The following is a 13,718-nucleotide window of genomic DNA, read 5'->3' as shown; positions in this document are numbered from 1 at the left end:
TTCTGAAACATCTTTCTGGGATGGGACCTGAAGGCACTGTATTGGATAAGAACAAACAAATTCAAACTTAATCCAGAGAAGACACAAGTGCTCTTGGTCAATCAAAAGGCAGATAAGGGAATAGGGATTCAAACCTGTGCTGGATGGAGCTACACTCCCCATGATATGCCAGGTTCACAGTTTGGGGGTACTCCTTAAATAATCTGAGCCTGGAAACCCAGATCTTGGTAGTGGGCAGGAGTGCATTTGCAAAGTTAAAGCTGCATCCATTACTTGAAACATCTGATTTGGCTTCAGTGATACATGACTCAGTTACCTTCCATTTCGATTATGACAACGCACTATATGCAGGGCTGCCTTTAAAAATGGTTTGGAAACTTTACCTGGTACAAAATGTCACAGCCAGACTATTGACTGGGGCCAGTTATGGGAAATTAACTCCCCTGTTGCAGCAGCTTCACTGGCTACCAGTCTGTTTATGAGCCTTATTCAAGATGCAGGTTATGACCTATGAAGTCCTGTACAGCTGAGGTCCAGGCTCTATGATAGACCATATCTCCCCATATAACCATACTTGACTCTTTAAGATGACCTGAGGCGGCCCTTCTTGTGATTACATCACCTTTACAGGCACGTTTAACAGGGGCCCAACAGTAGGATGGGTTTGGAATGTTTTTTATTCTATTTTTATATTTTCTTCTATATTTTAATTTTTTTAAATTGTTTAAATTGGTTATTGTTTAATAGATCTTTCTGGTCTTTTCCTCCCCCCTCCTCTTTTTGATTGACATGGAGTGGAGGGCCTGTCCCCCTCAGTGAGGGTCCTCTGAACATTATTACAGGTAGAGGGAGATATGGTGTTGACACAGTTCCTACTCGTTGCAGAAGAATGGTGAACAGATGTTTGAAGGCTGTTCACTGTTCCGGCACTGTGACCAACCATCAGACTCAAGATAGTCAGACGAGCCATCCCTCCACTCTAAATCTAGTGTTGCTGAATGCCAGGTCTGTATCCAACAAATCCCAGGTTATCCAATACCTTATCCTGGAGGATGCAGACTTGGCATGCATAACTGAGACTTGGATGGGTGGAGAAGGGGGTGTTCCCTTGACCCTTGCCTGCCCTTCAGGTTATGCACGCCAACACCAGGGTAGACTGGAGGGGCAGGGGGAGTAGCCAATGTCTGTAAAAACACTCTAGAGGTTGGTAGGTGCTCCACGGTGGGGACACCAGGTCTTGAGGCCCTACGTGTTGATTGGGGCCAGGGATGATATTGGGATCTCGCTGGGTTACCGCGTTCCCCATGACCCAGCCATTTCCTTACTGGAGCTGACAGACTCTATCTTTGCGGCACTGTTGGAATCTCAAAGGCTTTTGGTCTTGGGTGCTTTCAACATCCATGCAGAGGCAAAGGTTTCTGGTCTGGCTCTTTTGTTCTTGGAAACCATGGCTTCCTTGGACATGTCCACGGCTCCACCCATGTGGGCGGTCACACATTAGACCTGGTGTTTCCCCCCGAGCGAAGTGAGTGTGGTCTGATGGTGACTGACCTTAGTCCCCTTGTCATGGTCAGATCACCGAGTAATCAAATGCAGCCTGTGGCTCTCCCTCCCCGCAGAGAGCAAGGACCTATTTTAATGATCTGCCCTTGAAGGTTACTGGATCCTATAGGATTCCAGGACTCCATAAGAGGGATTTTGGCTGATTTGACCGGCACTCCTGTTGAGTCTCTGGTTGATGGCTGGCTTGCCGCTGCTAACAGGGCTATTGGCACGATCGCTCCTAAACGCCCTGTTGCAGAGCTCATTCAGCATCCTGGTTTAACCAGTAACTGCGAGCTATGAAGCAAAGTAGGAGAAGGCTAGAGTGCAAGTGGAGATGAAATCCAACTGATTATAATCGAAAAGCTGTCAGGATTGTGACTAACCTTTACCTTACCAGGGTGGGGGCTGTTAGTCGAGCTTACTTCACTGTCCGGATGAGCAAATCTTCAAATCAACAGGCCAAACTTTTCCGTATAGTCCACGATCTATCTGGACTTGGTCTAAGTGATAGGCCTCCTACTAGTATTTCACCGGACCAATTTGCACCATTTTTAAAAACTAAAGTGGAGGCCATCCGCCACGAGCTCTCTCCTTTCTTGAACACAGTTGATCGAGCAGAGACGTCCAGCGCTTTGCCTTGCCTGATGAGACTTAGTCTCTTTCAGCCTGTGATGCCAGATATGGTGAACAAAGCGCTTGACCACTGTCGTGTCACCACCTCCTTCCTTGACCCTTGCCTGGCCTGGCTAATCAAAGCAGCCAGGCCTATAACAACCAAACAGGCCACTGCTATAATAAATGCACAGAAATGGTATTGGTCGCCCTGTTTGATGACCTGCTAATTGAGGCTGACATGGGCAAAATGTCTTTGTTGGTCCTTCTAGATATCTCAGTCACCTTTGATAGTGTCAACCACAGTATCGTCCTAGGGAGGCTCTCTGAGCTGGGAAATCAACCTGAGTGCTCACTGGAAGGACAGATCCTGAAGCTGAGGATCCAATACTTTGGCCATCTCATGAGAAGAGAAGACTCCCTGGAAAAGACTCTATTAGGAAAGTGTGAAGGAAAGAGGAGAAGGGGATGACAGAGGATGAGATGGTTGGACAGTCTCATCAAAGCGACCAACATGAATTTGTCCCAACTCTGGGAGGCAGTGGAAGACAGGAGGGCCTGGCGTGCTCTGGTCCATGGCATCACAAAGAGTCAGACACGACTAAACAACTAAACAACAACAACAATAGTACTTGGTACTACTGTTAACAGATGAACACTGCCTATCTGCAAAGTTTATTGCTGAAAACCTGTCATGTCTGGGTGCATTAAGCTTCAGGTGCCAGCCTGCAGATCCAGAAACAAAGGACTTTGCTATAACATCAAAATTATACAGTTTCAGCATTTTCCAGAAATTACACTGGGCTAAATCCTATTGCTTCCTATGGTGGTGGAAGTGTAAAATGTAAATAACAGTGACAAACTGATGCAGATTAAGGAGTCACTGCCTGTGTTCTTTGTTGCATGCTAATGTGAAGACAAAACACAGGAGATGAGTGCCAAGTACACCACCTTGACCTCATCAAAGGAAAAGTGTAAAATAAAATGTAACAAATAAAGTGTACTTTGCAAGGATTCAGAAAATCAGACTTCAAATCCCCAAGCAGAGCTGAGATTGCAAGCAGCCTTGTTACAATATAAAACTAATAGCATTTTTGCTTAAAACATCAGCTTTCACAATTTAATGCGGGAGGGAGGAATGGAGAGAAGATCCTAGTACTTTAAGAATTTCCTTTGTAACAAAGGGAATCAGCATTGGTTACATTTCTAGAAATCTCAGGGCTCTACTAGATGGGGTGTGTGCCTTGCCCTGCCCTTCTTTGTTCACATTCTCACAGGATTTAAATAGTTACTGGGATGTGCATTTATAAATTATATTGCCCCTTATGATGGAGCTGTGGAAACATCAATATTATTCCTGCACAAAAGTGTCCTGTCTGGGAAAAGTCCTGCTTCTCTGCTCCTTAAAACAAAGCTTTGCTTGCTCGGTTTTTCTAGTTTCTGCGGCAAAAGAGTTAAGGCTGAAAGGAGACTCACCGAAAACTCAAGTGCCAGACCAAAGCTTGAGGTTCTAAAATTGTTTTCAATGGCACCTAGCATTATACTGCTTGCACAAGGCAAAGAAGCAGTGGCAGAGATTGGAGGAAGTGAAGGAAGAGAAACTAAACCAACCATAAACATTCTATCTCTTAGAGTTTGAGATCATGCTGCAAGATTGAGGTCTCCTTTGCAGTTTTACACAATGTAGCAGAAGCTTTCTCCTGACAAATGAAATAGAAAATAAGCAGGTAGGAAAATAAACACCCTGAATCATATCCTGCATGCATGGAGGGATGCAGCTTGCATCTACTTTTCTACTTCAACCCTCTGCAGCAGGAACTAGAAAAGGCAAAAAAAAAAAAAAAAAAAAAAAAAAAAAAGGTGAAATTCCTGCAAACTCCGCCTTGAGAGAGAGAGAGAGAGAGAGAGGAAGGGAAGGAATGAGATACAATAAATAATCCATGGGGAAAATGTTCCAAGCACTGACAGGGTAAAAAAAGGTCCAAGCATATTAACACAAAAGGAACATTGTAACAAAGGCAGACAAAATATCAGTAACATCTGTGTAGAATCTGGTAGTTTTATGGACAACAAACAGACAAATGTTTTGCCTGGGTAAACCCTTAGTACAGGCTTACCTCGGTTTATGAATTGAATGCATTCTCCAGGACATTTTGTATTGCGAAAAATTTGTAAACCAACGTATGCACGGGGGCAGTGCTATAAACCTCCCAGGCACAATGCATCCTGGGGAAACTTGCTTCGTATTGTGAAAAAAATTCATAAACGGAGGCATTATTTTCAATGGATTTTCTTTCATAAACCGAAAATTACGTTGACTGAGGTGTTTCATAAACCAAGGTACGCCTGTATGAGCTTTCGTTAGGAAACAGATCAAATCTGGGAAATAGTTTTTCAGATTCGCATAGCAGGTAAAGGTAAAGGTTCCCCTCGACAATTTTTGTCCAGTCGTGTTCGATTCTAGGGGGCGGTGCTCATCCCCGTTTCCAAGCCATAGAGCCAGCGTTTTTGTCCGAAGACAATCTTCCGTGGTCACATGGCCAGTGCGACTTAGACACAGAACGCTGTTACCTTCCCACCGAGGTGGTTCCTATTAATCTACTCACATTTGCATGCTTTCGAACCGCTAGGTTGGCGGGAGCTGGGACAAGTAATGGGCGCTCACTCCGTCACGTGGATTCGATCTTACGACTGCTTGGTCTTCTGAACACTGCAGCACAGGCTTCTGCGTTTTAGCCCATAGCGTCACCACATCGCATAGCAGACATTGTTTTATATGACGCAGATGTGTGTTAGAGCAAGCATCGTCATTCAAATTATACTGTAATGTATACCCCATGTAACCTACACATCATGTAATTGTACCTTGTGTAATTTCAAAATGATATTTCATAGATGATGAAGTAGACTTACTAGTACTCTGAGACAGGCAGGCAGAGGTGTGAAAATCACTAAATCCACTAATTAGGTAAAATTTCATCTGCATAATACTTAGTCATAGGAAAAAAAGAATCAAATCTTACACAAGGAATAATCTTAGTAATCCGTTTATTTATGACTGCTATCCTTCTTGCTCCAGTGATTTGTGCCTGGCCTAGTTTAAACATCAGGCCAACACCATCGTTTGCCTCTTAAGCATATACTTTGTTTTATGCACTCCCCACTTTCTTTTGCCTGGTCCAGGTATGTGCTTCACTGGATGCCTTACTAACCAGTTTATTGTGATTTCCAAATCAGGCACAAAGGGAACCTGTTCTCAAAGCAGGGCAGAAAACAATGATTTGAAGGGGGCAAACCATTGTGATTTGCTATTACCATATTTTTCCTGACTCCCATGTAACAGCAACCTACATTAAGACACAAAGTTCAGAAGAACCAAAGCATGTGAGTATAAGAAGCATGTACAAACATATTTTTCAAATCCAAACAAAGCTTATACCATGAAAATGGGGCTATAATCAAGGTTTGATTTTGTGAGATGTGTAACATGCTAAGAAAGGAATGCTCTATGCATGCAGCATATGTTAACAATTACATAAGGTCACCAGCCCAGGAGACAGTAATTTAGGAAGAGGCCATTAGTTTGTTGATTTTCTTGTGAGATGTGGTACAACTATCCAATTCACATGGAACAGCATCATCACAGAAGTAAACCCTTTAAACCAACAAATACTAAGAGATCATATAATTTATAGGAAAAATGTATACAGAGCTATAATCCCCCAAAGATTTCAGTGGATTCTAGATTTTAAAACAAACTATCAGTTGATTACACAGATAAACAGTATTTAATATTAAGAGTCAATACTAGTTTTTTCATAAAGGTGAAGTTTAAAAAATGTAAGATTTGAATACTTGTATAACCTAAGCAACTCAGAATAAACAAATTTAAGACCTTTGTATACAGTGAAATACAACATTCTAGTGATGTATATAAGAATTTACAATGTAGAACACAATCCTTATTTATAAAATAAAATGTGGAGTAATAAGGCTAACTATGAAATATATGTAAAGTATAAATTATAATTTGGGAAAAACAAAACAACTGAAAACATGCATTTTCAAACTATACTTACTATTGTTTCACAATTAATCAACCACTCACTATCTCAATTCAGTAGCCAAAGTACTGATCACATCTGACTTGATAATCCACTTTCCTTTGCATGCAGGAATGCTGCTGAAATAATATAAAATTTATATGAAAGTGAACATTCTCCCATTTAATTCAAGGTAGCAAAATGTAAAAACTTACAGTTTATTATTCAAAGTTACCTACTAAAACATTAGGCTGCAAAAGATAGGATGCAACTGTATATTTGTATTATACAGTATTACAAATCCAATATTAGCATATCAAAAAACAGTTTACAATACTGTTTCTGATGTGACTCAATTGGTAAGCCCCAAATAACTGCAGTTTTTGTTTTGAATACAGGTATGTTTCCTGCTAATAACATAAATATCCCAACAAAATAAGTTACAATACAGCAATGAATTTTAGAAATAAAACCACTTAAATTTAGTTACCTCACAGCAAAATAATGTAGCAGATTTAACTATTTGTCTGTATATTTAACTAAAATCCTTCTGTAGAACAACAGATGTTTTGAAAGAAACCCTCTCCCCCTCATCTCCTGGAATCAGAGGCATGAGCACTGATTTGTAAGGACTGAGATGGCCATGGCTATTCAGTGCTCCGTGGTTTCAATCTGCTACTCTGGTGAAGAGAGAATCTACACAGTTCATATTTCTCAAATACATGTCTGGACATGGAAGAGGAGGAGATTTTACACCCTTTTGGAGGAAAACCATTAGATGAAAACAGAAGTGTGGGCGGGGGGGGGAAGAAGATATACTGTATACTATAAAGTTGAATGGGATTTTTCAGTGCAAGGATTTGACAAAAAACAGTGTGGCAGTAACAACAGCAAACATTTCTGTTACAATATCATGACAAAGAAGAGTTTCTTTAGTGATACAGAAACATGATATTTTTACAAAAAACAGCACATTAAACAGTTTCAGGCACTGAATTAAAGAGGCTAGCAAGATTTGGTTAAATTAGTAGTAGCAACTTTGTTCAAGAATCTTCTCTATTTTTGGAGCATTATAGATCATCGCTAACAGTTTAGGCTTGCGTCCCACTATGAGATTCCATCAAGATTCCTGGATGCTGTGTGTAGATAGATTGGTGCTGAAGATGGGAATTGTGAATGCTAAAAAGCTCACTCAAAGCCACCTCACAGAGGTTCCAAGTTTATGATCCAGTAGAATGCAGGCTAGGGACTGGGTAAAATTTAGAAATCCGGCTTTGTGCTGATGGATTAAGGCATTCAGATTCTCCAGACATTTTAAAGAAAACTTCTTGTTCTTGAAGCTTCCGGGCAAATTCCTCTTCTAATGTCTAATGACAAACAAAAAACAATTCTAAGAGCAGTTAAACAAAGTAAATATGAAGGATCTGATGGAAGCCTTTGTTATAAATGGTAGGAAATGAGCTAATGAGATATCAAAACGTAAGAATATGGAGAAAGAATATGAAATGTACTCTTGGAGCCCCTATAATGTTGTGGGTAAGTTCTCCATATAAAGTCATAAAGGAGGTGTAATTGGATCTATTAATGTCTACAGAGTCAGAACAGCACAGACAGCAGCAGGCCAAATCTGACTCCCAGAAGTTTTTCCATCTGGTGCCTAACAAAGCCCTAATCTGACATCTCCCCACTACCAGCACCATAATATTAGATACCTCAGCCACTTCCTCTTAATCTGATTCAAAAGCCATGGGCTCTTAAACCCTCTGTCTTCACAATGTAAATGATCCTTCTTTCATCAATGCCTTCCCTGATCTTCTTACACTTACATACAATATAGGACAAACAAATATTAATGAGCAATGGAGTTTTCCAAAGGAGAAATACTTCCAAATATGGCAGAGGCCATTATAACTGGTTCTGTTCAATAACAAAGGTCATATTGTACTATTGAGCAGTACAAGAGTGAGACCTAGATGGAGATTACATCAGCGATTGTGACTGGGAAGAAAAATGTTCCAGTCTGACATAAGACATGGTGTCTGCAGAACTTATGTGCTATTTTTCTGATATAAACACACAGGTTTCTGAATCTATAGAATGTTTTAACCCTGTGATGCTTGAGATTAGTAATATTCATTAAAGAATAATATGTCATATAATTTGCCAGGGTAAACCTGCAATTCTATCTTGATATTAACTTCTATATCACGGTCTACTGCTCCCCTTCTCTGTGTATACTATGAAATTTAGTGATTCTTGGACAGTAGGAAGTGTGAATTAGAAATAGAAATTTCATTGGTCAATATGCAAAAACAAAGCCTGTCTTCAACATATAGCATTCTGTTTGGTCTCCTATTTCTTCTAATCTGTAATGATCTATCCTCAAATACTGACACATTACCTTTTTCCTTGGTCTCAGCTTCTCTCGCCATTCTTTTAGTTCTTGGCTGTGCTCCTCATCCAACTCTTTTAGTTTCTGAGTTTCATGTTCAACCAGTAGATGGCATTTTTCATTCTGAAAATGGGATACAGATAATCCTTTAGTAAAACTAAACCAGATTAGAGGATTAGCCATTTGTTCAGCAGCATATGCTGACCTAATTCAATAATTAGATAACTTGGAATGAAGCAAAAATAATTCTTATATCCTCAGCAATGGTTTGAATCAAGATGCTAGGTTTCAACAAACCTATGACTGAATTGTTCAAATATGACCAATAATGCTCTCCTCCATAGTATTACTGCAATTTAGAAGCTGAAACCAACTGTGAAATATGCAAATATGTCTGCATAAATAAGGTTTTGCTTGGCAGTGAAAACATACTAAACACAGTGCAGGACAAAGCTTGCTGAGAAGTGTGATCCATGTTCAGGCTGGAGTAATTGAGAATAAACAAGGCAACTGAGAAGGGCTTTTAAAACAAAATGCTCATAAAAGTGAAGGGCTTTTAAACATTAATTGTATGTCACTGCCCTAACAGTATGTCACACATCTTGCTAGTTTCCTCTAGCAATTACGTCCAGGAAAAGCAAGCTATAACAATCCTATCTTCAAGGTCTCTACACCTTCTCTGATTTAGGTTAAGAATACTTTTATGAATGACACACTTGATTTCAATATCTGAAATCTTATGTGAAACAAAAAAATCCCACTCTACTCCCTAACAAAGAATCAACTAGGCTGGATTTAATCTTGTTTAGAGTAAACCCAATAAAATCCACATGGATTAAGTCATTCATGACTGATTTGTCCTACTGATTTCATTGTGTTTATTTAAAGCATGACTAAGTCTGGATCCAACCAGACTTAAGCAAAGGCAAAAGCTTAAAGCAAAAGGCATATCACAACCCAAACGATTTTTACAATGTGACCTGACAGAAGTCACAATACATCCTTTTTCTAGCAACTCCTTAAAACAATAGATTTCTCTTTTTCAGACAGATTCAGTGCTGCTTACCTAGTTCTTACAATGTACATTGAACTGGAGTAGCTTTCTGGGCCACAATGCATTTCATTCCAGTATTTACTGACATTTGCTCAAGCAGAGTATGAGTACAGTTAAACAAGACTGTGAAACCTGAGAGGAATATCTGACACTACTATCATTACAAAGATGAGTACTGCACTACTTCCAACCTAACCTCTACCAATGTATAAAATAAAAAGCCAACTTCACAGGGGCCAATCTATTCAGGGCTACATAGAAAACTGGATGCTATCACCTAGATTTACAATGAGAATGCAATCTGACATATAATTGTTTGAGTGTGAGACACTTCTAGAAACAATTAAAAGACTCCTGGAATAGAATGTTTTGCTTTGATGAGAGCAAATTTACAAGCTTTGCATGTTTTGATACTGCTGAACAATGTGCTCTGTTAGTTATTTTCCTTGGTCAGGAAAGTAGCAAATTTTTCTTAGAAAAAGTATAAACAGACACATATGTCTAGCTTTAGAACTACAAGATAATCACTGAACTCATCACGATGTACCAAAACTGCATGTAAATGAAGCACATAAATTAGAAGCCACTATGATAGAGATAATCCTGTAAATAATATTATTATAGTATACAGTAGTGTTATTCCCCCCCCAAAATAGTATTTAAAGGGGAAAAGTTAGAGGAAAACAGCAGCAGTATAGTAAAACTTCTCCATTAATAGACACCATGCTAAATGTTTAACCTGTAGCTGGTGCAATTCTCTTATGTTGGCTTCACACTGTAGTTGAAGGTCTCGCATTTGATTTTCATGCTTCTGATGTTGAGCCAGTCTTTCATTTTTCTGTCTCTTTTCTTCTTGGATAGCAAACTTTCAGAAAACCAGAAAGACACAAATCAAAAGCTACTTGATATTTCTAGAATGCAACATGCAATTAAGAAAGAAGAAAAATGTAATTTTGCTGAAATTACTAATATTAAACAGATGAAAAGGGCTTTTGCACAAGCAGTACCTACAAAAACATCTTGATTCATTCCTATGACATACTGTAGTAATTTAGATACTTCCTGAATAGACTAATTGAGAAATAATACGAACCTCAGTAGTTAAAGGTTCCAAACCAATAGTAACCAGCCCACTAGATTTTGTGTGGGCACATAGTTCAGGACCTGGCTTGCTCTGTGCTGTTTTAGGGAGTTTCTGATCTGATGTATGTAGAAGTCCATGTCAATATTAAAGCATTGCTAACCCCCATTCTCACAAGTAGAGACATGCAAACATCTATGATGGGAGTAGGAGGAGTTACACGGCAGCATAAAAACTATTTCTGGGAGAATTACCTCTAACCCAGAACTAAGAAGAAAAACAAAAGCAAGAAATAACTATTCTAAATTTTGGCGGTGATACCAATGGACTAAAAGAAAAATGAAAACAAGGGAGCAGGATGAAACAGACTTCAGTGTTTTAAAATGAAATTTTGACCTGAACACTCACTCATTCAAGAAAGCAGATAAAGGCACATACACTACCAAGACAGAATGTAACAAGTTTTTAAAGAGAAGGGAGTGATTCCAAAACAAAACACTTACACAATATGCTACACCTAAAGAAATTCCTCAGTCTGCACTGCAACAAAGACAAATGCAGTGGAGAGCAGGTACTATTGCCAGTAAACTCTCTCAGAGACCCCAGCATGTGGATGCCAAAGAGATGCAAAAATAGGCTTGATTCCATTATTGTTTCAGTCCATATCTGGCCAAATACAGTGGCACACTACAAGAATTTAATGGCAGGTGGCATCAACTACATAACAACTTTTTGAAGATACTACTTTCTGGGTCCTGGAATCAATGTTCATGAATGTACAGAAAACACAGTGTGTATATACCAAACTCCAACTTTCCCTTGCCCCCACTGAATTAATGTACTGACAAAACAGAACTACAGTTTCATACCTGTTTAATCTTATCACGATCCTGCTCCGGAGTGCTTGAAGAGTTAATTCTTAGGCTTTTTTTAAACATTGCCATTCTAGTTTTTGCTTCACTGCGCTGGATTTTTGGCAATCTGGCTCTTTCCTGGGTCTGTTTGTTTTTTAACTCTTCAATAAGCCGCTGGTTGTATCTTTGCATCTGTTCTGTTTCCTAAAAAAATATGGGGTAGATGTCTGTTTAGCATACCATTTACGAGACTTGATATAATACCCATATTGCAGCACTTCATAGTTACATTTTATTCATTAGAAAAACTGAAATAAATCTTTTAAATTGACTAGCCAGGACCAAGGTAACAAAACACAAGTTCATAATTTTAAAAATACTGGGAGAGTCTGGATCATGCAATAAAGCCGCCTAGAGTGGTCTTTTAGACCAGATGGGCGGGGTATAAAACAAATAAATAAAATAAAATAAAATAAATAAACACAGAACAGTGAGTGAGAACCTTGGCTTATCAGTTACAATCTGGTGAACTGTAGCAATGGAACCAATTACCTCGAGAGGTAGTGAGTGCTCCAACACTGGAAGCATTCAGGAGAAATTTAGACAACCACCTGGCAGGTATCCATTTGATTTGTATTCCTGCATTAAGCATTGTGTTGGACTCTTATTCTGTGATTCTATAATATTATTTGAATGCTCTCATTTACAGCAAAAGCAGCTAAACAAGCCAGTAAACAAACTAGTCTGTGCATCTTCACTTCTCTGGTTTGTTTTTCCTCTACAGAGAAAGAACCCTGAATTTATATTAATTTATCTAGTTTGTGGATGAGAAAGGAACCACAGCAGGGAAACCTTCTGCATTAAAGGACAATAAATCAACCACATAAGCCATACTATTTATTCATGACAGACAGTGGCTACTCACCACATAATTACTATGTAGTTCAACTGAGAAAACTATGACATGCTCTGTTACTAAGAAGCTACTGTTCAAATTTATATAACTAATGTTTGTTTAGAATGTGAATAAAAGTCATGGATTACGGAATAACCATTGACTAAGTGAAGATATGTGGCGGCTGAATGTGCCTGTTGCTTTAAAGGAGATTCTCCCTTTATATTCTATCACTATTTAATGATCTAATCTAGTTACACCCTCAATTGATGATAATTTCAATATAGCGTAAGAGTTATTAGCACATCCGTTCATTCCAGTCTGAGTCTAAAATACCGTTTTGGCAGTTCAAACATAGCAAGACTGTGACTAATTCGTAGGTATACTAAAAGCATCTGTGAAAATAAGCACCAAATCCTGGCTCTATTGAGGGGGCATGTTTCATTGGATGCCATTCTGAGTTGGTTCCTCCTTTCCAGGGAGCCCTGCATCAACATTACGTTTTTCTGCTGCATTTGAATCAGCCCATGGAGTGGCCGATAGGTAGGGAAATGTGAGGAGCATAAAACTGTTGCCAGATTTTGGCTGAACCTTTAGAACTCACTTCAAGTTTCAGAATTTCTCCCACTCATACTTGCTCATAATGTACTATACTTTTCCGTTTATAAGACGACCCAATGTATAAGACACCCCCCCCTTTTCTAACCCCAAATTAGAAAAAGCTGGGGTCAAAGGGCTCCCTTTTTTGCTAAGCCCCTGCCTTTGCAAAAGGCAGCGGTAAAGAGCTGCCTTCCGTATATAAAACGACCCTCAATTTTTCTCAAACTATTTAAGGAAAAAGTTTTATACACAGAAAAATACAGTAAGTGTTGTTTAGTCAATAAAGAGTGTGAGTTCCATAAATTCAGCTAATTGTCATACCTTTGTTAGGAGCAGTTTTGAAGCATGCAGACAGATCATGATCCTACAAGTGTGGAATCCCTTTCCACGTGGATCCCCTTTATGAGTTGGGGGCATGCAGCTCAGGGAGGGGGCTGTTATGTGCTCTCCACTACCTTGAGGGACAGGAAAGGTCACCCAGTGGCTTATACCCACGTGGTTTACATATATCTTCCTGGTCCGCATCAGAAACCAGGAGGGATAGCTGATGGGGATCCAACCTATATGCTAGTGCCAGGGGCTACTGGCAGTTGTAACTAATAAAGTTGTGGTCAGTTTTATATCAAAACAAGTTGCATGTGT

The 13,718-nt window shown here is 39.3% G+C and overlaps 1 protein-coding gene across 4 annotated transcripts in view; it reads right to left on the bottom strand.

Moving 5' to 3' along the window:
- Positions 1-5,188: 5,188 nt before the first annotated feature.
- SLK (STE20 like kinase) overlaps positions 5,189-13,718 on the bottom strand; it is a 72,955-nt gene continuing 64,425 nt past the window's right edge. For all 4 annotated transcript variants that reach the window (XM_020788942.3, XM_020788945.3, XM_020788944.3 and 1 more), the window contains 4 exons: positions 11,597-11,785; positions 10,386-10,511; positions 8,602-8,715; positions 5,189-7,567 (listed from right to left, as the gene is read on the bottom strand). In XM_020788942.3, coding sequence (XP_020644601.3) covers positions 7,421-7,567; positions 8,602-8,715; positions 10,386-10,511; positions 11,597-11,785 — 576 coding nt within the window. In that variant the 3' untranslated portion in view covers positions 5,189-7,420. The remainder of the gene's footprint in view (positions 7,568-8,601; positions 8,716-10,385; positions 10,512-11,596; positions 11,786-13,718) is intronic.

This window comes from Pogona vitticeps, chromosome 3, assembly GCF_051106095.1.
Source record: "Pogona vitticeps strain Pit_001003342236 chromosome 3, PviZW2.1, whole genome shotgun sequence".
In the NCBI taxonomy this organism is placed as follows: Eukaryota; Metazoa; Chordata; class Lepidosauria; order Squamata; family Agamidae; genus Pogona; species Pogona vitticeps.
This window is presented reverse-complemented; position numbering and strand designations above follow the sequence as displayed.